Here is a 26,896-nt window from a genome sequence, read left to right as displayed (position 1 = left end):
TTGGGCAGCAGCAGCAGGTGTGTGTGTATATATAGTTCTGAAGGTGAAGCACTGGGTTAGACCATGAGAAGGTTAGACACAGGCTAGTGGCTTTCTGGAACCATTGAGGAAGTGAACATGTTGGAGTCAATAACCTTGATGTGTGACAGCACAGCTAAGGGAGCAAGCCACCAGCATCCTACCTGAAGAGACACGTTACAACAACTTGTGGAAAATGGTGCCAGCTGTCTCATTTATACTGGGGCATGGGACAGAACACAGACTGGAGAGCCATCATTATATTGGCACAGAGAGAAAGGCAAGGAGAGGAAATGGTCATGTTCACAAATCACACCACTTTGACCAAGTCTGAGAGCTACCGTTCATTCAACAAGGAGTAGAGACACAACATTCCTGATAGTAAGCAGAGATTGCTTCTAGGAGGACAACGGGGCAGCAGATACATGGGAACACCAGCCCCTGCAAGTTCCCCTCCCAGCCCCTCACCATCCTGACTTGGGAATATATCTCCGTTCCTTCACTGAAGGGAAATCCTGGAACTCTCTCCTGAAGGACACTGAGGGTGTACCAACAGCACATGGACTGCAGAGGTTCAGGAAGGGAGCTCACCCCCACCTTCTCAAGGGGCAATGGGGGAACGGGTCAGAAATGCTGGGCATCCACCTCCCATGGAAGAATCAGAGAGAAGGATGTTGAAAGCAAACTGCTCAGTTGCTTCAGTCGTGGCACTGAGGCAATTGTGGATTAGTCAAATGATCAATCACCTTGACAGTTTTTCACAAGACTGTAATGATGCTACACCCTTTCACCTCTCTGGTGGCTGGTGTTTCTCAATAAAGTCAACCCATGGGGAGGTTCAGAACCCCCCCATGGATCCACAGAGGGTCAACTGTCCCTCTTCTCTTGTGCTTTTTGTGGACTCTTAATGACAGCAGCCTCTAAATCTTCAGCAGCAGCCAACAGTGGTGCGTGTAAGGCCTGTTCAGAAATACAAATGGAGATTGTGTACGCTCAGGACACCATTATATGATTGTATTGTCTTTGAACAAGGCTCTCATTAACAGCACCATGTCCAGCTGCTGTCATGGCAACTGCCAGAAATATAACCTGCAGTTTCAATGTCCCAGACAACATCCTGGGTCAAGAAAGAAAGGCCAGATTGTTCCTGAGAGGGGATGTATTGAAGTGGAGCAGAAGGTGGTTTCTTTCAGCAGTGCAAAGTGAAGAATTGATGCCTTGAAACAGAGAGAGAAGTAACACTCTGAATCAATGCTTCATTATTAACTGGCAGATTACAGTGTGGAAAACAAGACCCATCACCATAATCATCCTCACAAACTTTGCAGTAGTTAGTGATCACGTCAGGTCCAGGAGATGCTTTTGCATGATAGGCCTTACATCTGGATGGAAAAAATGAAAGGAAGCACTCTTGATGGAAGCCTTTAGGTCGAAGTGGTCACCCCAGGGTTAGGTGAGATGTCTTATTTCCCCCTCTGACCTACCCTCCATCTCTCCATACCACAAGGTATGACTGTACTGCCTGGGATAGGCAGCGTTACTGAATGGGTGGGGTTGGGGGAGGGGGGGTTAAAAGGGAGGAGTGGAACACAGGTATTTTCGTGATGGCAAAATAAATTCAGTGGTGCATAAAAGCATTTCTTTCAAAAGGAGAGAGAAAAGGAGAGACCATTCTAGTACCTGTGCAGTAATGAGAGGCCGACTCTGGATATCTGACTTGGAGCCCTGGACATCCAGTCCCTGCAGGAAGGGTACAATTCCCCGAGTTCTCTGACAGTGCCTGCGTGCTGATGTTGTGGTGGGACCTGTTCCTGGGTACATCGCAGAGCAGACAGCTAAGGGAAGGGGAGGCAATGGCTTGACTATTCCTGTGGAACCTCCGTTCACACTCTGCAGACCTGGGCTTGAAACCCACCCTGGCAGACGGTAGAACTTCAATTCAAATTGTTTTGGAAAAAATTGGCTTCAAGAATCTATTGTTGATTGCCAGGAGGGAAAAAAAACCCGTCTGGCTCAGTCATGTCCTTCAGGGCTGGAAATCTGCCATCCTCACCTGGTCTGGCTGACTCCTGATCCACATCCATACTTCCCTCAGAAAGTGCTCAGCAAGCTACTCAATTCAAGGCAATAAATGATAGCTATCCAGTAATGTCCACATCTCAGAAGTGAAGAAAAACAGTTGGTCGAGCCAGAGGGGGAATAATTTTGAAAATGAGACCTTTTGTTTAACCTTGGCTTATTTCCTAACTCCAATGGCATTAGGAAAGTTGTTGATAGGCTCCTACTAAAGGCAGTTGAAGCAATGTTGCTGAGCATTGAAACATATTGCTTGCTCACATGCTCATTACCAATTCAAGAATTACATTCCACCTTTTAATGAAGATGATGATGGTTGGCTGGTCATTGAGAGATTTCAAACAAGAGAGGTTTGGTGTGGGAAAACCATGTTGTCGCATGATCACAGCATTTCGTGTGTTTTTAGTGCTGTAGACTGCATTTATTGTTAGTCCCAGTGGAGATGTCACGAAGATGAATTCACTAAGGATCAAACGTCAGCTAAAATGCTTCCCAGTGAAATACAAACTGCATGATGGGAAGTTTTCCCTTTGCCTTCTCGAAAAAGCAGGGCAACATGTCAGAGTGAGGTCAAGGGGCATGTTAAACAGCCACAGAGGCAAAGTGAGGTCAGACCATAAGCTGTTTGCATGAAAGATTTTATAAACTCAGCACGCAAATCCACCCACTTAAAACTCAGAATCCAGCGAGTCTGAACTGCACCAGAGGTGACCTACATAGAATCATAAAACATGGAAACACTCTGGACCAACTAGTCCATGTTGACCACATTCCCAAATGATTCCCACCTGCCTGCTCCTGGCCCATATCCCTCCAAACCTTTCCTGTTCATGTCCTTATCCAAATGCGTTTGAAAATGTTGTAACTGTATCCACATTCACCACTTCCTCAGGAAGTTCATTCCACACACAAACCACTGGATAAAAAATAAAACATTGCCCCTCGTGTTGTTTTTAAAAAAAAGTCTCTTTCTCCTTAAAAATATGCTCCCTCATCTTGAAATTCCCCACCTTAGGCAAAGATCATTGCTCTTCAGCTCATCTATCCCTCTCATGATTTTATAAACCTCTTTGAGGTTACCCCTCAGCCTCTGATGCTCCACTGAAGAAAGTTGCAGCCTATCCCACCTCTCTCTCTCCAATGGAATAATAGCCCTTCTGTAACAGAGCAAACTAGAACTGCATTCAGTACTCCAGAACAGGCCTCACCAACATGGCATGGTGGCTCAGTGGGTAGCACTACTGCCTCACAGCTCCAGGGACCTGGGTTCAATCCCAGCCTTGGGCAACTGTCTGTGTGGAACATATTCTCCCTGTGTCTGCGTGGTTTTCCACTGGGTGCCCCGGTTTCCTCCCACAGTCCAAAGATGTGTAGGTTCGGGTGGATTGACCATACTAAATTGCCCATAATGTTAGGTGCATTAGTCAGGGGTAAATATAGGGAATGGGTCTTCAGAAGATCGGTGTGGACTTGTTGGGCCAAATGGCCTGTTTCCACACTGAACAGAATCTAATCATCCTCTCCAACTGCAAGATAAAATCCCAACTCCTATAGTCCAAGTTCTGAGCAATGAAGGCAAGGGTGCCAGACACCTTCATAACCACCCTCCAGGTTCAGCTCCCAAAAATCACTCGCTAGTGACCTTCCTGACAACTTCTCAGCCTCATTGTGATATAGTGATTCAACTAAGGTGAGCAAAAGGGTACTTCACCTACCCCTGCCCCACATAAACTCACTTGGGACAAAGTTAACAGACCCACACTGAAGCAACAATGAGCAGGAAGCCCATTTTGAAGGGGAGATGTTAGGTCCCTGCTGATGGGTTATGCCAGTACAAACAGATCAGGCTGTCTCAGAGCTGGGAGCTATTCAGACGGGATTCCCTCAACAAATTAGCACCAAATTCCACTTTTCAGATGCACTTTTCTGGAAATGTTTCATTATGTTGACAACCACTACAGATCTTGTCTTCAGAAGGCCAAAACTCAGTTTTCATGTTTTATCAATTGCACAGGTTATGGCCGAGAGCAACACTAAGTTAGCTCTTCACAATCAATATACAATTGCTTCAAAAATATTCCAAATGCACCACATTCCATTCTGAAGTTTGCTTGTTTATTGCTTAATTTTAGTTGTGCACAGTGACTTTCTGCTCCCCACATCACTGCACTTGCCCTTGGAATAGGATACAACTTCTGCTTTGGTCTAGGTTAATACTAATCTTCAACATCCTCAATCTCAACCTACTCTTAGATTAGCTTTGCTCACTCAGCAAAAACACCCATTTCCCAACTCTTTTCCCTCTCCCCAGTCACACTCAGAGCAACCCACAACCCACCAAATTCACTGGACCAGCTGTTATAACTTCCCTTGAGTTCAATTCAATTCAAATCAGACCACATCCTGCTTCCCCACCCCACCCCCAACTCCCAAACATTGCACAGTTACCCAATCATCTTTCTTAGTCTTAAATATTCTTTAACAAGCCAATCAGTAATGTGAGGAGCAGTTGGCTTTGCTCAGATTGCATTACATTCCTGGGTGAAAGTGCTGGTTCTGAAAGTAGTCATCAGTGTAACCCTCAATTTTACTGAAATGATGTGGAGGAGCTGGTGTCGGACTGGGGTGGTTCTAGTTGGACAGGTTTCTTTGGAAGCACTAGCTTTCAGAGTGCTGCTTCTTTATCAGGTAGCTGGTCGGGCAGGAATTTTTACTATAAGTTCTGTGTCCTATGATCCTGCCCAACTAACTACCTGATGAAGAAGCAGCGCTCTGAAAGCTAGTGCTTCCAAAGAAACCTGTTAGATTGTGACCTGGTGTTGTGTGATTTTTCAACTTTCTTACTAAACTCTCACAGCTCTTTAACTGTAGTAAGCATGTTACAAAGCTCTGGATACCCTGGCATCGAAAAACCTGCCTCAGTGAATTTCCCATCAATATACTTGTCGAACGTTGTTCTGAAATAAGATTAGAATATGAGTGGTGCAGAAAGATACCACGACCCAGCCCATCGGAACCACCCCAGCTCTCTCTCTGGAGTACTTCGCTCAGTGTTGTCTGCTCCCATCCTGCAGATTTGTAAAGAAAAACCATATTCCGTGGAACACGCTAAGGAAATAAAGCCACAAGGTTCTGCAGTTTTAAACAAACAGGAAAACATACTGTCACAGCATTGGGCTAGAAATGCAATCCCGAATACATAATCAGAACACTTACTTTAACACCCGGAATCTGGTCAGTCTGAATAACAGACCTGACAGCAATCACTGCACCGTACAGAGTTAATGACAACCTCAATGACCATGTGGCTCATCATCATTTCTTCAAGGTCACCAGGGATTACAATTCTTCACTTTGCTGAGGTCACCCTGAAGCCCCCCTCTCCAGAATCATTCTATCACAGACTGCCTCAATGCCTGTCCCTATTCTAGGCAATGACACTCATGTCCTGGATTAATATTCCCCTGGACTCTGAAACTGTATTCCAGTAGTCATTAACAAGCATAACTGACAGTGAGTTTCAGCAAACCAGTTGTGTCCCTGAATTTACCCAGAGATTTAATCTTGCTCAGTTGCATTAACTAAATATTGTTCATAGGTATTTCAAACCCCACTCTCAGCCACACTGATGCATAATCCTCACAGATTCCTTCTGAGTATGTTATGACTTCCCCTAACACAGAATCAATAACCTTCCCTTTCTTTTGAGTTCCCCACAACTTCTTCAGACTCCTGACTCCCAATCCCAGCTGCTTGCTAATTCCGAGACCTTCTTCTTGAGTCTGTTCGAACATTACTACCCTGCTCTTGGCTTATTCTTTCCTACAGGACCGGAAGAAACCAGCACTCTCTCTCCCTCTCTCTCTCTCCAGCTATCTGTGACCTGGGAACTGATTTTTGCTGACCCTGAGACTGTCCCCATTGACCTCCTGAAACCTTTGCAGTCACTGACCTTGTGTGGGGCTGAATCAAATGTTCCCCTTTGATGTTTTCACAGAATGCTGACTTTCAGCACATGGGAAGTTTGACAGACACAATTCTGGGGAAGGGTCACTGGACCTGACACGTTAACATTGCCAAAACTGCGAGGGTTTTCCTACAGCTTCTGCTTTTGCATCTGGTGTTCAGCATCCGTAACTCTCTGGGGTTTTGTTTTTAACCATACAATTTCCTGCCTTCTCCCCACTGCTGTGAACATCGTAATGAGTCAGTGAAAAGCCCCCTTTCGAATGCCACAATTGTCCCTGAGTCCATCACTGCTTGGAGGCAGTGTATTCCAAACCCTGACCACTCACGGTCTGAAAATGTTGCTTCTCACCTTGTAAATGGTTTCAAATCCATGTGCTGTGGTTCTCCATCCATTTTGGAAGAGGAGCAGGGTGCAGCCATCTGCTGTGTCCTCACCTCTTGTGTTCTTGTGAAGTTTGATCAGATTTCCTCTCTGCCTTCTGCTCTCCATGGGGAACAGTACCAACCTTTCTGATCTAGCCCCATAACTGAAGCTTCTTGTCAGGAACAGTGGATCCGGGAAACCTGTGACCAGAAGTGAACATGCTGGAGAAATACAGCAGTCTGGCAGCATCTGTGCAGAGACGAGGTGATTTCTCCAGGAATTGCTGTGTTTGGAGCAGGACCTGAACCCTGTGCTCTCCCCGGTGTGTTCACACCCTTCCTGCTGTGGTGCCCAGAAGTCTGCACAGTTTTCCAGCTGATGTCTCATGGTGTCCCATCACTGAAGATTTCTCCCATTTCTTGCTGCCTCTCTGTCTCTGAGGTGACCCTTCCAACGTATCTCTCTGTCTGAATTCCTGGTCACTGTGCTGACACCTCCCTCAATGTGGCTGGTGTTTGATCAGACCAGCAAAGAATGCTTTGGGATGTTTGATTACATTGAAGCCACGTGATTGTCAATGTATGTTGTTACTGTGTGTTGTAACATCACTCTAGATAGTTGGCACCATGTGGGATAAAACAGTTGACGGAGTTGTCATGGATACTGAAGAGCCTGTGGCTGCACTCCATACCATTGACTGGACCAGTCAGTCATGAAAGTTACCAATAAAAGCTAATTGGCCATTTGGCTCAAGGCAAAGGGGGACGTGTGATAAGGTCAAGAATTCACATCACATGTTCCTGCATGCAGCCATAATGTGGTGAAGTCCCCCTCTCAGTGACATGCAAACACTATCAGGGGCAAAAATCCCTTTGTGTTTCAGATTTACGAAGCCTTTCCCCAGTTTGAAAAGAGTCTATGCCTCTATCCTTCCAACCAAACTGAATAACCTCACACTTTCCCACATTATATTCCATCTGACACATCTCTGTGCACTCTCTGAGCCTGTCCAAATCCTTCCACAGCCTCCCTGTTTCCTTAACACTACCCTGTCCCTCTACCTGTCTTTGTGTCATCTGCAAACTCAGTATCAATGCTCTCAGTTCCTTTGTCCCGATTGTTGATGTATTACGTGAATAGCTGTGGTCCCAACACTGACCCGCTGTGGAACTCCACTAGTCACCGGCTGCCATTCCTGAGAAAGACCCCTTTCTCCCCACTCTCTGCCTTCTGCCAGTCAGCCAATCCTCTATCCACGCCAGTACCTTGTCCCTAACACCGTGGGCTCTGATCTTGTTCAGCACCTTGTCCAAGGCCTTCTGGAAATCCAAGTCGATCACACCCACTGGCTCTCCTTTGTCTAACTTGCTCCCTTTCTCCTCAAAGAATTCAAACAGATCTGTGTGCCATGACCTCCCGATGATGAGGCTGTGTTGACTCAGTCCGATTATACTGTGCATCAGTACACCACTGTTAGCCTTGCTTCAGCCACTTTCTTACCCAGGACTGTGTTTCACCTCTCACCACCACCACCACCACCACCACCACTGCAGAAGCTAAAGTGATCAGGTTTCATGTGGGACTTGACCAAATGTTTCTTGGTAGGTATGTCCCTGGAACAGGTCAGGGAAGGGTTAAATCAGGCAGGAGAGTGATGTTCCAATGGATTGGTGTTTCTACAAACCAAGGTCACTGGATTTCAGAAGGATGGTGGGGGAGTCTGATGGAAACCTGTCAAATTCCAACAGGATCAGAGAGGGGAAACACAGAGAGAGGTACCTGATGAGCAGGGAGCTCAGAACCAGGGGTCGCAGTCTTAGGATATGGGGTAGGCCGCTTTGGACTGAGCTGAGGAGAAATGTCTTCACCAAGAGAGTGGGAAGCCTGTGGATATCTCTGCCACTGAGAATATTTGCAATGGGGAATGTGTATGGGTCTTAGGGCTAAGGGATTAAATCAGGAACAGGGGAGTGAGGGTGGAGGATCAGACCACATTGAATGGCAGAGCATACTGCAAGGGGCCGAATGGCCTGCTCCTGTTCCTGCTTTCTGTGTTTCCAGATGACATCCAGTCTTCCCCTCGATAATTAATCCCATCACTTGACATTGAATGGAAAGAAGATTAATGGATGACAGACGAAGCTTGACGTGACAAATGTTAATTTTGCGCAGACCAGTTTCAAATGTCCTTGAAAGAGAAAAGATAATACAGAATGAAATAGTTTAAGAATGTGCCTGGAAGACTAATGGGTGTATCTGAATCTGTCCTTACAGGTCGGGGAGTGTTCAACATCACTGGAATGAAATTTTCTTCTTTGTCGATCATTTAGCTCACAAGTTCATCAGGTAAGACATGCTCACCTTCTCTCTCTCACACACACACACACACACACACACACACACACACACACACACACACACACACACACACACATTGCCTCAGAGTGAGACAGCAGAGACAGAGAGATGAATGGCCTCTTTGTTCTTTTCCAGCCCCCAGCTGAGAATGTCTTTTATTGTCTTCTCAACCAGAGGGACAACACTCATGACCTTAACTGAAGACAGGTGAGTAAAAAGCTTCCAGTGACCCCCCGCAGGAATGTGGGAACTACCCAAAGGACACCATTTAGCCTGCTGTTTCTGTGCTGTCTCTTCAGAAACCTCCCCAGTTTTATCTTCCTCACCTCCTCCTCCCCAGCCCACTCCCAGCCCTGCAATTTATTGTTGAGTGCTTTATTGAATCCAGCTTCCTGGGGTGACATTACCCAATTTCCTTTGGAGAGTCTGAGAACGTTTGGTGATTTTCTGCAGAGCATCCTGCAGCTAGTCCACCCTGCTGCTGTTCCAGAACATCAATGCTGAAGGGAGGGAGTGGATAATGGAGGTCAATGTTTGTGCTTGATTTGTGCCTCCAACCATATTTTCTCATGGAAGTCTGCTGCCTGAACTCCTCTGTTCCTACTCCCTCACGCATTTGTTGAGCTTGCTGACCGATCCCACGTGCCCCATTCACTTGGAACATTGTCCCATGATCAGAAGTTGCACATTCTCACCATCCTGTAGCTGAAGAGTTTGCATTGAATTTCTGGGTGACCGCCTTATTTGCACAGCTCCAACTTCTGCTCTTGTCCACAACTGTTTGCATTCTCTCTGGGTCTATTTGATCGGGGCTTAGATTTTCATTTATTATTGTCCCATGTATTGAGATACAGTGGAAAGTATTGTTTTTTTCATGCTAACCTGACAAATCGTATTTTGAATAAAGACATCAGGGTAACAGAAGACGGTGCAGAATGCAGTGTTCCAGCGACAGAGAAGGTGCAGGGAAAGATCAGTGTTAATGTACAAGAGGTTCATTTATAAGTCTGACAGGAATGTGGAAGAAGCTGCTCTTCAATCTGTTAGCTTGTATTTTCAAACTTTTCGATCTTCTGCCTGACGTTTGAGTTCTTACACTCAACACCTTTTAACTGCAAGATCAGGACTGCGTAAGCTCAAATTTAATATTTTTCAAGTGAAATCATTGGATCCCTGAAGTGTGGAGGCAGGCCATTTGGCTCATTGGGCCCACATTGACCCTCCGAAGAGTATCCCACCCAGACCAACCCTTGGGCACTATGAAGCAATGTGGCATGACCAATCCAGCCTGACCAGCTTGTGTTTGGCCTGTGGGAGGAAACTGGAGCACACCCACACGTACACGGGGTGGCGGGGTGAATGTGCAAACTCCACACAGTGGTGGAATCGAACCCGGGGTCCCTGGTGCAGTGCTAGCCACTGAGCCACCGTGCCACCCCAGAGCTTGACCTGGTGTTACTTCATGAATGCACCCTCACTGTGGTTTGAGAGCACTGCACCAAAATCCATGCTTTGGGAATATTTATCGTTTAGCTGTCCTTTGAACATATTCCCTTCAAACGTTGGAGAAATAAATTTCAGCCATATCGGAGGTTAGGCTGTGGCCAGATCATCGCAGCGAGGACATGGGTAACCTCCTGGGAGGCCAGGTTAAAAATCTCCAAAGAAAGTCTCGATGGAAATCCATCCCTCAAGGCCAACATTCCTCTCGAGGTGATGGGAATGGTGCCAAACCCTGAACCTCTTTTCAATCCCTGTGTTTGTTTCTGTTTTGTTTCACCAGGGAACAAATTCGCAAAGGACTAGAGGAGCTGCAGATGGTGCAGCCTGGTGGGGACACCTACATGCATGAGGGCTTCGAGAGGGTACGTTGTTGGGAAAGCTGCTGTGGGCATTGCGGGAGAGTGAGTGAGTGAGCCAAGTTCCCAGTCAGTCATCCAGGCTGGTTTTGGAAAGGGGGACCAGTGTGGGGGAATGAGTAAAACCAGGGGAATAGAGGGCAAACACTGACCCCTTCCCCCACCCCGGTCACTGCTGCACATCAGTCCAACTCAGCGTAGTCTCTGCACAGATATGTATCCAATGTAGGAGCTTGGGTTTGTGAAGAGCAAGGTTCCAAACACCTTGTCTTAAGGTCCCATATGGACTGTGGTCCATCTGATCCAGCTTTGAGGGCAAGCCTCTGCTCTCTGATCCCATCCTGGAGTCTGAACAGCAGCATTAGGTCATTCTGACCAGAGGAACTCAGAATGTGCATAGGCCACTCCTGAGGACACTGCCATTTATGAGATTGTGGCTGATCTGATCCTTTCCTCCCCTTTTCCCCATAACCCATCATTCCCCCTTCCTGATTAAAACTCTCTCTCTCTCACCCTCGAATACACATATGCATGGGTCTGATCTGACATTTACCATGGAGACATGGTCTACAGGGGGCTGGGAATGAAATATTCAGGACGATGTGACCTCTTGAGAGGACAGGGAGGGAGAGAGGGGTGGTGATGGTTTGAAATGGAGCAAGTAGCTGAATTTGAACTGGAAGATGTAGCGTCTATCCAGGTGGATGTGAGAAATAACGGGGAAATAAGGAGGGGTTGGAATTGTCCGTGTGTTCTGAGCTGTTTGGGGGGACAGGATACACAGTTATTTCTCTCTGTGTCTGCAAGGGTTCCGTTCCTGAGTATCCCCCAGGAATGATGAAAGTGTGGAGCTCAGTAAGAGTGGGTTAAAATGGTTAAAGATATCACTGATATGTGAGCTTTGCCCATGGATGTGTATTTTTGTTGCTTTTACGATTTGTGGTTTTGTGGAACTAATTTACTGTCAATCAGGAGTTAATGATGATAATGGAACAAAGATAGGACAGTAAATGTGGGTGACTTTAGTCTTCATATCGCTTAGGGTTCAGTGTCACACAGCATGCAGAACAACATCTCCGGACTTTGACTGAGTGTGGGAGTCCCAGCTTTTAACTGCTTCTCATTTTTTGCAGGCCAGTGAACAGATTTACTACTCAAGTGCTGAAGGTAGGTCAGATCACTGTTGCAGGCACCATCACTGCACTGCATCTGAATGATCCAAACACTGGCCTCCACTGGTGTGCCAGTTTGCAGCTCCTTAACCACCAATAATCACATCACACAACAACAACCTGCACTGATATGGCACCTCCAACATTGCAAACTGTGCCAAAGCACTGCACAGCAACAGTGACCCCAGAACCGAGCTACAGAAGGAGATGTCTGCAGCCTACTCCTGGGATTGAAATGGAGATGCTAAGGAGCATTTTCTCCAGGACAAAAATAAATAGCAGCAGGAGTAGGCCATTCTGCCCTTCGGACTTGCTCTGCCATCATCCATCTGCTTTCTCCCCATGTGCAGACAGATCAATCAGACAGAGCATACTGGAGGGGCATGTTATTGGTTTGTCTGTGAACAGAGAGGATCATTGGACAGCACTGCTGACCGTCACATTGCCTGACTATTTCAAGTCAGGGAGAGCAAGTGAACTGCTGGGTGCTGAGCACTTGCTGCAAGTTTGCACATCTTTTCTCCAGTGTTCAGAGAGAACAGAGATGTCACTTCTTCCTGTCGAGGTGCATGACCTCTCACATTCCAATATCAGACACCATGGGCCATTGTCTTTTTCACCACTCACTGGTGGCAGGAAAACACCACATTGTCGCTGTCGCAGCGTTGTTCGCTTTGAGAGGAGTGAGGAAGCTCTCCTGAAGTAATCGAGTGCTGTTTCATGTTGCAGGTTACCGGACAGCCAGTGTCATCATTGCCCTGACAGACGGTGAGCTCATGGAGAATCTCTTCTACTATGCAGAAAGAGAGGTAAGATCCCACTATCAAATCCGACTGACTGGCAAAACTGTGATGCAATGTGGCCTCCCCTCTGCATCACAGCATCCTGTAAATGCAGAAACATTTGCTTCAAGTGTGTGTGTGACAATGAATGCACTGCAAAGCCACCCGAAACCTGTGGGAAACACATTCACTCAACACGGGTTGCACTTGGCTTTTCAAATCATCATTTTTGGCCCAGGATTGGCTGCTGTAGTTGACTGTAAGTGGTGGGGCTCATCACCTGAGCTTCAGTTCATTCTGTCCCTGAGGATCTGCAACCCTTGTTTCATTAGAATCACGACAGTGTGCACGACAGAGGCCATTCAGCCCACACCAACCCTCCAAAGAGGATCCCACTTTGTCCAGGTGACTGATAGAGAAGCCAGCCCTAGTTCCTGGGGAGTCTGCCTTTGGTGAGCCTTGGCACGTTCCAACAAGGGCTGTGGGTTAGATCAGTCCAGGGAAGAAGCGGCCTGGCAGAATATCACAATCAAAGGGCTCTCATCCTGCTGTGACCCATTGCAGCTCAGCTGTCATTTACGAAGAAATATTTGTTGATTCCTCTGTGAATACAGTGACTGCGTTCTGCATGGTAACCAGTTTCCCCGTTGTGATGAGCAGCTTGCAACTGTCTCATGGTGGGTCAGCTCCAAGGGTTTAACAAGATCCACAGGCTTCTCGGTGTGCTCCGTACATTGAAGGATTTCCAGAGTCAGCCTCATTGTACCTGCACAAACACAAACTGTGGTCACGAGTGGGCTCACTTTCCATCAGCCCTCCTGATTACATATTATTACATATTACATTACAGTGTGGAAACAGGCCCTTCGGCCCAACAAGTCCACACCGACCCGCCGAAGCGCAACCCACCCATACCCCTACATTTACCCCTTACCTAACACTACGGGTAATTTAGCGTGGCCAATTCACCTGACCTGCACATCTTTGTGACTGTGGGAGGAAACCGGAGCACCCGGAGGAAACCCACGCAGACACGGGGAGAACGTACAAATTCCACACAGTCCGTCGCCTGAGGCGGGAATTGAACCCAGGTCTCAGGCGCTGTGAGGCAGCAGTGCTAACCACTGTGCCACTGTGCCACCCACTTTCCATTTCTCCCTACAATTCTCCGTGTCAATCCCATGCAGTCTCGAAACTGAAGTGGGCGAGTCAGAAGACCAGTGGGTTTTCAGCAGCAACGACCCAGAGGGGAGGAATCCTGCAGCAAGTAACTCCCCTCCTGACTCCCCAAAGCCTGTCCACCATCAACAAGGCACAAGTCAGGAGTGGGATGGAATGCTTCCTACTTGCCCCTGGATGGGGGCAGCTCCAACACAAGTCAAGAAGCTCGACACCATCCAGGAACAAATCAGCCCATTTGATTGGCCCCACATCCATCACCATCCACTCTCTCCGCCACTGACCCTCAGTAGCTGCAGTGTGTACCATCTACAAGACACACTGCAACAATTCACCAAAGACCCTCAGACAGCACCTTCCAAACCCACAACCACTTCCATCTAGAAGGACAAGGGGCAGCAGATACATGGGAACACCACCCCCTGCAAGTTCCCCTCCCAGCCCCTCACCATCCTGACTTGGAAATATAATGCCATTCCTTCAGTTCTTTGATAACACTATGGATCTTGTGGATTCTCTCAGATTAAGAAACCTCACCTGCACAAGGGAAGATAGGGATGTCCACTAAATGCATGAACAAGTAAGAATACATCTTTCATCTTGCTGTGTACTGCCTCGTTCACTGGGACATTACCTGGAGGTTATTGATGCTGCCTTGGATTGTGAGAGTAGCACTCTCTGATCACCTAGTAACCATGGCGTCAGACTCAAAGCACAACATCGCTCCTGCCATACTGAGATTGTCCTGCAACACTTCAATTTCCAAATCTTCAGGAACAGCTGATGGAAGAGTGGTCAGGGGAAATGACAGAGCAGCAGCTCTGAGAGCCTTTGGTCATGTATGAGTGAGAGGAAAGGCTGCAATGTGAAGAGATCCTGCTTTAGGGACACTAAGAGAAAACAATTCCAACAGGAGAAGGATGCATTGACAAGGACTACTCAGCAGGAGGCATCATTCCAAGGTGTTTTGAAAGCTTACCAACTCATGGGCTTGACATCAAGCTGCCCAAGATATGCAGAAAATTCCCAGATAAAACCTGTCTTCCCATCCATACTCTCCTGTTGACTTCCTGCTTCATCTGAAAATAGGCAATATTTGTGAGGCTAGGCTGGTGAAGGAGACAGGCAGGAGGCTGGAAGAACACAGCAAGTCATGTAACATCAGGAGGTGCAAGAAAATAGCCCAGACTCTAACCTTGCTAGTTGTTTTAAGCAAGTGTAAAGTGGATATTCCAGGAGGGATACAGCTGGCCCAACCACTTAGTGTAAAACAAAACAGAATTCATTTACAGGCCACAGAATACAGAATAACTTAACCTATCCAAAAACCCAACAGATAATCCCAACTTAATGATGCTGTTCCAAATACCTGCAACAATCCCCATTCATTTGGCACAAAAGGAAACATCAAACCCAGGGTCTTACAGGAGAGAGAGAGAGAGAGAGAGAGAGATGGCAGAGAGATACAGCATAGAACACCTTCTTCCATGGAGCTGTTCCTTCTAGATTTCCAACTAACAACTGACCCAGCAGCTCCAAACATCCAGAATGTTAAAAACCAAACCAAACCAGAGAAAAGCTAAGCTGAGAGAACTGGCCACTCCCCTTTCAGTGTGCAAGTGTTTCTTTAAAAACTTGAAAGTTTCTTCAAGTCTATACACCCAGATTTTGTAATCAATGCATTTACAACCCTTCTGAAAAAAACAAGGACAACCTGACCTTGTAAAAGGAACAGCTTTGTCACATGATAGCAACTCATTCAGGTTGTACCCAGCACCTGTATTCACTGATCACTACCTCACCATTCCGCCCCTCTTTCCACCCAAACCCCCCCCCCCTTTATCTGCAGCTCCCCCTCCACCCAGCCCCAGTCCTGAAGAAGGGTTCCACCCTGAAACATTGACTTCTCCACATCTTGCTGCTGCCAGGCTTGCTGAGTTCTTCCAGCCTCCTGCCTGTCTACCTTGGATTCCAGCATCTGCCGTCCTTTCTGTCTCTGACTGGGTCCATGAAGCAGCCAAGGCTGATCCTATTTCTAGAAGTTTCTAAACCCCCTCACATTGGATTGATATTGGAGCTGAAGCTGAGAGAAATGACGGGTCCTCTGCTTCCAACTCCGTCTGGACAAAGGGAACCACTGAGCCATTCTGTTCAAATGGACCAGGTCACCCTGCATTGGAACTTTAAATCAGGGAGTGAAAGCTGCAGGAACTTTCATCAACAACATCAAACAAAGATCAGCAGAGGCTGGGAGATGTGAATCTCAGCCCTTCCTGATGGAGAGTAACCAGACTGGAAATGTTAACTCTGTCTCCTTCTTTTAGATGTTGCCAAACCTACTGACTTCTGTTTGGTCATTTTAGTCATCCTGGTCAGAGATGTTGTGATTCTCCTCTGGAACAGATAGGACGTGAACAAGGCATCCTGCTTCAGAGGTAGGGACACTGCCACTGCACCACTGTGACCTGAAAAGCCTGATGTTGTCAAATGGCTGAAAGCGAGGTGGATTGGTGTTCAGCAAAAGCAAGACTCCAAATGAGCTGGCAGTCTACCTCAGGCTCCCCATTTCTGTCTCCAACCAGCCCATGTTCGGCCTGAGAGGAAGGAAAATGATTAGGTTGGGCTGACTCAGGAGGCTGGGAGAGGACATTGACCTCTGGAAGTTGCAACTCATTACTGATACCTCTGGATTAACGACAGCTCATCATTCCTCACCAGACTGCTCTCCTTCCCCATTTTCCTGTCTGTGGACTAACCAAGCACAGATTCCCTACAGTGTGGAAACAGGCCCTTTGGCCCAAGCCTACAACGACCCTCCAAAGGGTAACCCACGCAGACCCTATATTTACCCTTGACTAATGCAACTAACCGACACATCGCTGAACATGATGGACAATTTCGCATGGCTAATTCACCTGACTGAGCCTGCACATCTTTGGATTGTGGGAGGAAACTGGAGCACCCGGAGGAAACCCACGCAGACACGGGGAGAAAGTGAAAACTCCACACAGTCAGTCACCCTAGGCTGGAATCGAACCCGGATCCCTAGTGCTGTGAGGCAGCAGTGCTAACCACCGAGCCACCCTGCCCCAACTTTTGTTTAATCAACCGTATTATTGACCTAACCCACCCCAAGGTTTCTGCTGTGCATTTATTTCCAAATTCGGAATCAGAAAACCTAGGGTTTGAGGAACATGAGATTAAGAACTGGAGGAAATGATGGTGGAGATCAGAAACAAAGACAGAAAAGGGCTGGAAAAACTCAGCAAGTCTGGCAGCATCTGTGGAGAGAATTCAGAGTTAACCTTTCAGGTCTAGTGACTGTCAGAACTGGGCTGGAGGCAGTTCCGAGGAAGGGTAACAGGACCTGAAACGTTAACTGTGATTTCTCTCCACAGATGCTGCCAGACTTGCTGAGCTTTTCCAGCCCTTTTCTGTCTTTGCTTGGGGAACACTGTTTGCCCTACCTCAGCGAAGGGTGGTGGTGAATACTGACAGGGTTAATTGAATGATGCCTGACTATTCTGGCCTTTAGCTGGGGAGAACAACCATGTTATAAATTCAGCATGATTGCTCCTGGCTCTGTGTCAAACTGGTCACCTGCTGACATACCAGTTCCATTTCAACCATCCCCATCATCTGCCCCCTTTCTTTCTTCCTCAGGCAGACCGTTCACGAAGTCTAGGAGCAACGGTCTACTGCGTTGGTGTCAAAGACTTCAATGAAACCCAGGTGGGTGAGCAATGTTTCCATGCCAGCGATGTGGACTGTCGCATGTGGACAGCAAGCAGAGAGAGAGAGAGAGAAAAACACAGAGGCTTGGTGGGGGTTGCAGGGGTTCCTCAGCTCACTCGATTGGCTGGCTGGTCATTGACTGATGCCAACAGCGTAGGTCCTGTTCTGAACAGTGTGGTCCAACTGAGGTGAGGTGACCATGTCAGACTTTCCCCTTCCTTCTCTGCACTCACCTGAGGCGATGGTAACCCTCAAATCCTACCCCAGCAGTCATTGCCTGGCCCCACTCTCTCTCTTTCTCTCTGTCTCTCTCTCACACACACATACACACACACATACACACTCATGAGACAGTAACCCTATGATGTGGTAAGACTGTGATAAGATTTATTATTCTTACATTTACCTGAGTACAGTGAAAAGTTTTGTTTTGTGTGCAGTACAGACAGATCATACCTTACGGAGTGCTTGAGGGTAAGAGAACAGAGTGTTACAGTTGCAGTGTAGGTGTACAGAGAGCGAGGTCAACATGACTTGAAAATTTTGGTAGATCCATTCAGTATCCTAATAACAGCAGGAGCTGTTTTGGAACCTGATAGTATGTGTGTTTAAGCTTTTGTGTCTTCTACCTGATGAAAGGGGTTGGAAGAGATTATACCTGGGGTGGCTTTACCTTTCACCAGAGGGTAAGAAGACCCTAGATTGGAGCTTCTGTGTGACTGGGACACTGTCACAATGGTTGAAGATCTTTGGTTTATAATCCTGGCCCTTCTTCCCCTTCGCGGTATCAGCTTTGCCACTTTGATGGAGAGACATTCCATCCATAACCACCTCATAATTTGTCCCATTCAACACTGGCTTGGAGTATGCTCTTTCGCTTGAATTGGAAACAATCTCTTCAGTGAGATCATCCCTCTCAGATGCACCAAGTGGTTTTACAGGTGGGCAGATGGGAGGGCAGTGTTGTCCTATTGAGGTAGCTGGCGTTAGTGAGTGCTGTGCACACACAGACTGTGACACTGGCCATTCCCCTGCCTTGTGTTCGGACAAAAACCCAGTCCAACATTAGACCCTTGCTCAACTTTGTTCACCCTTCCCAGAGTTCCACATTCCTGCATGGTATCTGTTACGAACCTGGTGTTTTTAAGCTAACCAATGATCCCATGTATTGATGGGAATGCAGATTGGCAGCTCAGCCGCTGACCTGCGCTTCTACTCCAAAAAAAATCCAAAAGGTCTGATTCACAAAGCAGATGGGAAATCGAAGCAGGCATTCCAAGGATTCCTTGAATTCAAGGAATTGAAACTTGGCCAGCTTTCAAACGTGGGGCTCCAGTGAAAACTCCCCGACTGAACAAACACAGATTTGGGATCTTTGGAGAAATGGTTCCACGTGGCCCTGGCGAGTGGATGGGGGATGGGGTGCCTGTCACTCAATCTGTTCACACCCCTTCTCCTCTCCCCCACTCTCCTGCTTTGTCCACCTTTCCCTGGCTTTTCACCCACTGCCCCTTCACAGGAGGTTGTGTCCCAGCGGCACTTTCCGGCGCTTTCCAGGATAACTTATAAATCAGACGTGATCCCTGTCTCTAGTCGTGTGGATTAAAAGCCCACCGTGCTTCCAGTTTGAGCTGGCTGTTTTCCCCGGAGCGTCGGAGGCTTATCGGGGTTTATAAAACCATGAGGGGCATGGATAGGGTAAATAGACCAAGCCTTTTCCCGGGGGTGGGGGAGTCCAGAACTAGAGGGCATAGGTTTAGGGTGAGAGGGGAAAGATATAAAAGAGACCTAAGGGGCAACTTTTTCACACAGAGGGTGGTACGTGTATGGAATGAGCTGCCAGAGGAAGTGGTGGAGGCTGGTACAATTGCAACATTTAAAAGGCATTTGGATGGGGATATGAATAGGAAGGGTTTACAGGGACATGGGCCGGGTGCTGGCAGGTGGGACTACATTTGGCTATCTGGTCAGCATGGACGAATTGGACCAAAGGGTCTGTTTCTGTGCTGTCCAGCTCTATGACTCCATGACTCAGCATAGCTTCACTCAGTGTGCAAAGACAGAGACACTGCTGTCTGCTCCATGTGGGAACATATAGGGGATGTGATGGCTTCATGGTATTGTCACAGGACTGTTAATCCAGAGACACGGGCCATGTTCTAGGGAGCCAGCTATGGCAGGTGGTGGAATTTCAATTCAATAAAAAATCTGGAATGAAGGGTCTTATCATGACCATTGTCAATGTTGGAAAACCCCATCTGGTTCACTCATGTCCTTTTGAGAAGGAAACTGCCACCCTTCCCTGGTCTGGCCTACATGTGACTCCAGACCCACAGCAAGGTCGTTGCCTCTTAACTGCCCTCTGGGCCATTAGGGATGGGCAATACATGCTGGCCCTCATCCCATGAGTGAATAAAAACATGTCATATTTTGTGTATTGGAGAAGATTGTTTAGGATGGACTCCCCTTACTATCCCATTGACTAGTAAAGTACCAGCTTCCAACATGGGAATTAATAGGAGTAGGCCATTCAGCCCATCATACCTGCGCTGCCAGATCTTCAACCTCAGCCCCTTCCCCTTCCTGACCCCTGACCTTTGATGCCTTTAACATTCAGAAACAGCCACTGCTGATTCTAGCCCTGACCGCGGCTGAGGAGAGGGTCTGTTAACCTGGGAGGGGTCTGCGGTAAGGTTGGGTGCTTCAATCCAGTCACTCAGGAGTAGCATGAGTCCTAATGTTCCAGGGCTTGACGGCCGAGGTCGGTGCTTTTGAGAAGCTGCAGCCTCCATTCTTTGGCACAACCAAAGACGAGGATGACTTGCTGCTCCATAGCGCAGAGTTACACCCTCAGATAGCTCATTGCTCTCCATCGGCTCTTTCTGCCTGGAGGACAGGAACTCTTCTCATTCTGAGCAGCTGACTGGATCACGGGATTGTAACACTGCAGAATGAGGCCATTCGGCCCAATGTGTATGTGCACCAGTTCTATTCCCTAGCACCAATGTCTTCCCTTCACCCCATCTCCCTACAGCCCACCTCTACCTCAAATACCCACCCCATGTCCCTCTTGAATGTCTGCACTGAAGCTGCCTCCAGCCCACTTCCAGACAGTGCCCTCCACACCCTAACTACTCACTGGGTGGGAAAGGGTGTGAGTATCACCCATCACCCTCACTTCGGTTCCACCTCACTTTAAATCCATTCCCCTCCCGTTCTTGTTCCTTTTCCAAGTGGGAACGGTCTCTCCCTGTTTACTCTGTCCAGCCTGCTCCGGACTGTGAAAACCACAATCAGCTCTCTCTCAGCCTTCCCCTCTCCCAGGAGAACATTCCCAACCTCTTCAATCTATCCTCTTCGCTGGAGTTTCTCATCCCTGGAACGGTCCGTGTGAGTTGCTTCCACACCGATTAGCTCAACATCAAACATGCGAAAACATGACAGCCTGACTCTCCTTTGGACAATGTAACTTTTCACTTCATAACATTAAATTTTCCTTTCAATCAGGGGGCAGGAATACCAATCACAAGATAAGACAAGAGGATACTTGATGAATCACAGGATGAAACAAAGACTGCTGTGTCTGAATAAACATGGCATTTGAGATGGTTGGTGTTGGACTGGGGTGGAGAAAGTCAGAAGTCACACCACACCAAGGGTGATCTGAAATTACAAAGCTTTGGAGCATGGCCGTGCTCAGAAAGTATATGATTTCAAATACACCAGTTGGTTGAAAACCTGATGGCGTGTGATTTGTGACATTTGCAACAGATTAGATGAGCCGCAAGTGAAAATCTAAGGAATAAGAATGATCCAGGAGCTAAGACAGAGACATGGCTGCAGGGTGACAGGGATGAGGAACTGCAGATTGAAAGGTGTGGGACATTTCAGAAGGAGAGGGAAATGGTGGAGGGGTGGCTCTGTTCATTAGTGCTAGCCCCAGAAGGAAGAATGATCTCAGTTCAGGAAACCAGCCTGTGGAAACAGTTCGATTGTGGCACAGAGTCACCTGCAGGAGTGTCGGACAGACCCCTGAACAGTAACTGTTCAGTAGGGTGGAGTCAAAATCATTGTAGCTTGGTTCAGAAATAATCATGGCAGGCTTCCATCAGTACATAGGCAAGAAAGATCAGACGTGGACAGATGAACAGATGATGAGGAGGAATTTCTGGAATGTTTTGGGACAGTTTTCAATAAGAGCATGTTCTGGAGCTGAGTGGATAGATCTGGGATGAGATGGGATTAATTCATGACCTCACAGTGAAAGCATCCCGAGGTAGCAGTAATCACAAGATGATTGAATTTTACCTTGGGTTTGAGGGTCAGAGGAATGGGTCCCAGACTTTTCTTTAAAACCTGTGAAATGGCAGTCGTGTGGGCATGGCAACAGGGCTGGCTGCAGTGAATTGGCCAATGAGGTTCAACGATAGAATCCACCAAACAGATTGGTTCTCTGTTGAGGGTGTCATTCAGAGAAGCTCTATCAGCTTGGGATGAGGAGAAATCAGACAGGCTGATATCCATCAGAGTTTAAAAACATACATGAACATCAACTAGCCACGAAACCAGCTATCCCTAGTAGCCACACACTCAGACAACAAGCAACATGAATGCGACTGGGAAAACACTACTATCATAGGGCAAGCCAGACAGAGAACAGCCAGGGAATTCCTAGAGGCATGGCATTCATCCACAAACTCCATCAACAAACACATCGACCTGGACCCAATATACCAACCACTACAGCAGACAGCTGAAACTGACACCCGGAAGCGGCAAGAACAGACCACTATAAATACCGGAAGAAACATCAAAGAAGCGCTTCGCAGGAGGCTCCAGAGCACTGATGATGTTGCCTAGCCAGGGGATGAAATGTTTGCAACAAAAACTTCCAGCTCGGCAAACAGAACCACAACAACGAGCACCCGAGTTACAAATATTCGCACGAACCTTGGAGTTTAAAAGAGTTAGGGGCGATTTGGTTGAAACAGATAAAATTTTGAGGGGGGTGTTAAGAGATTGGTGTTGGGAGGATGTTTCCTTTTGTGGGAGAATGTTGAAAGAGGAATCACTGATTAAAAATGAGGGAGCATCCTTCCTTATATAAGGTGCTCAGAAGTGAACACAAGGATTGGGAGAGATGCAGTGTTACTTTCTTTGCTTTTACACTCTATGCCTCTATTTATAAACCCCGGGATCCTACCAACCTTCTTCCCAACTGTTTCAGCTTGCCTGGCCACCTTCAGCAAATCATGCATGTGAAACCTGAGCTCCCTGTGCTCCTGTCCTGCCCACAGAGTTGTACCATTGAGCCTATACTGTCTGTCCATGTTCCTTCCCCCAGAATACATTCCCTCACATTTCCCTGACAGGCAGCTGCCCATTTGGTTAACATGTCAATGTCAGCACCATCCTCACAGTTCACTCTTCTCCCAAGCTTGGTGTGAGCTGAAATATTCGCGATTTTGCCCTCAATACCCATCTCCCAAGTTGTTGACATAAAGCCGAAAAAAATCAGGGTTTCAACGTTGATCCCTGAGGATCACCACTTCCAGCTAGTCTCCCATCTCTGAAATGCCCAACCATACCAATCCTTTGTTCCCTACCTTTTAGCCAACTTCCAATCCAGTACGAGCAAGGACCCATGAATCCCAACCATTTCCACTTTGCTACCCAACCTGCTGTGTGGACCGGATCAAATGTTTTCTGAAAGTCTATATGAACAACATCTGCAGCACTACCCTCATCCACTGCCTGGGTCACCTTATCCAAGGAGTCCATGACATTTGTGGGATGTGACCTGCTGTTTTCCAAGACCATGTTGACTGCCTGTTCAAGAGAGAGTTGCAGTAAGAGGAGAGAGGCACATTGCTGTGGACTGCAGTGGGCTAGTACACGCAGTTTGGGGTCAAAACACACAATCCCGTCAAAGACTCGACAGAACCTTTCTCTCTGTAGTGATGCTGCCCTTTAACAGGGTTGTGTTGTTGGTGTTTTTCAAAAAGGGTTGTAAAGGCAGAGGTGATGATTTTTCTAGAAATTGTTACTTTGAACAATGAGAGGGGAGTGGTCAGTTCTCTCGGTTCAGGTTTTGAAAAATCTAGTTTGGTTCAGTTTTAACAAACAATCAGAAAACTGGGGAGCTAGAGAAGCAGCTCCAGTGAAAAGAGGTTCCATGCTTCAGCAGATGCTTCTTGCCTGAGCTTTCTCTCTGAAATCCCTCCGGTCTGTAAGAATCTGTGTTTGAATTTACCGTTTGCCAAGGGATGTTGCGGGGATTGGAACACCTTTGTTAAGTTGTGATAGAATCAGTTGGGACTTCAAAGAAGTTAAGTTAGTCTGAATTGAGTTTTCTTTTGTTCATGTTTGAACCGTAGTGTGAAAATAAATTCTGGGTTGTTTAAAGCTGGGTGGTTGGGTCAACTGCATCGCTCCTGGAATATCCACTTTACACCTGCCGAAAAAAAATACCAAATTCGGGTTTTATAATGTTTTGAGGGGGGTCTGGCCTGGTCCATGAAAAACCAAACTGAATAGAAGCAGACGGCAAACCCCTAGAACCTCATGGGCTGTTCAATTAAACCTGGCCTAGTCTGTTTGGGTTTTGAATTCCAGATTCCTATCTAATTTGCTCTGACTCCCTGCCTCATCAGATACTTTTGAATTCAGTCTTAAAACTATACAATGGCCCTGCCTGCACTCCCTTTGGAGGCAGAGAGTCCAGAGTTGCAGAGGGAGAAAAAAAACAATCTCCTCATCTCTGTCCTGTAAGGGCAATCCCAAATTTATTAAACCATGCCTCCTAATTCTCGACTGACCTACAGATAGCAACAGTGTGTACCACCTACAAGATGCACCGCAGAAATTCACCCAAGATCCTGAGACAACACCTTCCAAACCCTGACCACTTCCATCGAGAAGGACAAGTACAGCAGATACACGGGAACACCACTCCCTACTAATTCCCCTCCAAGCCATTCACCATCCAGACTTGGAAATATATCACCATTCCTTCACTGTCACTGGGTCAGAATCCTGGAATTCCCTCCCTCAGGGCATTGTGGGTCAGCCCACAGCACATGGACTGCAGCGGTTCAAGAAGGCAGCTCAACCCCACCTTCTCAAGGGGCAACTAGGGACAGGGTAATAAATGCTGGACCCAGCCAGTGTGCCCCATGATCCATGAATGAATGAAGACACATGGGGAAACATGGTGTCGATTTCCTGTGTGTGCAGACATCTCAGGATCACACGCACTCTGATCAGGTCACCCACTACTCTGTCGGAAACCCCCGTGGGAACAAGTTCAGCCCAATCCCAGTCCAACCTATTCTCACAGGACAACACGGATGATATTCCCGAGACTCGGTGTGTGGTGTTGGAAACATCGTTTTGCCATCCTCACTGCTTGCCTGAGCTTGTCAGATCGAAAGCACAACATAAAACCTTTGTGCAGCCCAAAGGGAGAGGCATGGAACTGGGAATCTGTTTGTGGGGTTGCTGAGCTATCCTGTGAACCTGCTGAGAAATAGCAAGTATGGGATTGAACTGGGATTCCTTTCACAGCTGGCACACCCTAGCACCTCAACGTCAGCCTCAGATAAAGGGCTTGGTGATACCGAACAAACTGCAGTTCTTTGTGAAATATTTCATCGAATCCCGACAGTGTGGAAGGAGGCCATTCGGCCCATCACCCACCCTCTCCCTGTAACCCTGCATTTCCCATGGCTAACCAAGCAGATCCCTGGACGCTATGGGTAATTTCCCATGGCCAATCCACCCCAACCTGCACACCTTTGGATTGTGGGAGGAAACCCACGCAGACAGGGGGAGAATGTGCAAACTCCACACAGACAGTTGCCCGAGGCTGGAATTGAACCTGGGGCCCTAATGTTGTGAGGCAGCGGTGCTAACCACTGAGTCACCATGTCATCCTTATTTTATTGAATGATAAACGTGATACAATGATGAGGAGATATTTAATATTGATGTTTTGAAATGTATTTAATAATTGGGAAATAATGATGACAATCATTTGTTTGTCTCCCCTTCTTTGACCTCTTACCCCAACCCTAATTGCCCCCACTGTCCCTTTGACCTTCCTGCCCCCTTCCCTGGTTGCAGCTGGCTCGAATTGCAGATAGTAAAGACCACGTTTTCCCGGTAAATGACGGCTTTGAGGCTCTCCAAGGCATCATCGACTCGGTGAGTGGTGTACGTGGCTACCCAGTGCAGGGACTTCCAGGCAGCTGCTTCCCATTAACTATGAACAGCTCCCCCCTCCCCTCCCTCCCCCCAGCTCAGCAAAAGGAAAGCTGCCTGGGGAAAGTTAGCAGCAGAGGAGAAGGCTTCGGGACCTGAGGGTTTGAAGCTGATTGTGGGGGTGTGGGTAGGATGGGGGGACGGGGGTCATCGCAGGACAATAAGGAAGCTGACACTTATTTTGCAGCATCTGTACCTAATCAGAAAACACTTCTGCTCTCAATTCCTCGGACACGCTCCGGCTTTATCCCAGATTGGATTCCGTCGTCATTTTTCCCTGATTGGTGTGCTGACAGCGATTATGCAGCAGCAATTTGGGGGTTTTTTTTTCTCTGTTAAATGACTTGGCAGCGTCCCAGCTTCTGTTACCCTGAGAGAAAGTGAGTGCTGCTCTGACACACTGCACACTGTCAGACTTGTTGGTGGTGCTGAGGGGACCCAGCAATGGCTTTGCAAACGACAACATCAATGACTGTAGCACCAGAGGAGGTGAGAAGGAGAAGAGGTGATCAAAGTGAACTGGATACGATATAAAAAGACAATGACACACAATGATGTACAAAATAACCAGGGATCACAGCACATAGTGATCAGGCTGAACCAGGAGTGAGCCAGGCACTGTTCAGACAGATGTGTGTGTGTGTGTCTGGCCAGGGGAGACCACAGGACACAGGGACATTGGTAGGCCACTCAGCCCACCAGATAGTGAATTGATCGCTGATCTGATTGGCCCATACTCTCCTCTGCCTCCTTGTTGCCCCCATGATTTGATCAGGGTGAGGAACAGAGTCTGTAACTCACAGGGGGAGACCTGGGGTCTCTCTCCATTGGGAGCTGGAGTCTGACTGGGAGATGGAGAGAGTTTCCAAGCAGACAGTGAGCTGAGGGGAAAACAGTGAGCTGTTGACAGGACTGTCACCCCCGCTGTGGAGGTGGCCTCAACAGGGTCACTGCTTTCCAACTCAGCGTGACAAGAAAGTGGAGTTTCATATTCTAGAAGGAGCACTGTGTGCTCAGGCAAGGCAACTTAAAACAGTGAGAAATTCCACATCGTTCTCACCAGAAACTGAGAGAGCAGACAGATCCTGCTGCACGCTCATTATGCACAAGCCTACTTATTGT

At 47.5% G+C, this 26,896-nt stretch overlaps 1 protein-coding gene across 1 annotated transcript in view; it reads left to right on the top strand.

Moving 5' to 3' along the window:
- The window catches only part of LOC132837029 (anthrax toxin receptor 1-like), a 129,376-nt gene that overhangs the window by 14,333 nt on the left and 88,147 nt on the right, over positions 1-26,896 (top strand). Inside the window, exons 2-8 of the mRNA XM_060856679.1 lie at positions 8,702-8,773; positions 8,921-8,992; positions 10,569-10,650; positions 11,778-11,811; positions 12,546-12,625; positions 17,441-17,509; positions 25,637-25,717. Coding sequence (XP_060712662.1) covers positions 8,702-8,773; positions 8,921-8,992; positions 10,569-10,650; positions 11,778-11,811; positions 12,546-12,625; positions 17,441-17,509; positions 25,637-25,717 — 490 coding nt within the window. The remainder of the gene's footprint in view (positions 1-8,701; positions 8,774-8,920; positions 8,993-10,568; positions 10,651-11,777; positions 11,812-12,545; positions 12,626-17,440; positions 17,510-25,636; positions 25,718-26,896) is intronic.

The sequence above is a fragment of the Hemiscyllium ocellatum genome, chromosome 48 (assembly GCF_020745735.1).
Source record: "Hemiscyllium ocellatum isolate sHemOce1 chromosome 48, sHemOce1.pat.X.cur, whole genome shotgun sequence".
Taxonomy (NCBI): domain Eukaryota; kingdom Metazoa; phylum Chordata; class Chondrichthyes; order Orectolobiformes; family Hemiscylliidae; genus Hemiscyllium; species Hemiscyllium ocellatum.
The sequence above is the reverse complement of the archived record's forward strand: the minus strand, read 5'-3'. Positions and strand labels throughout refer to the sequence as shown.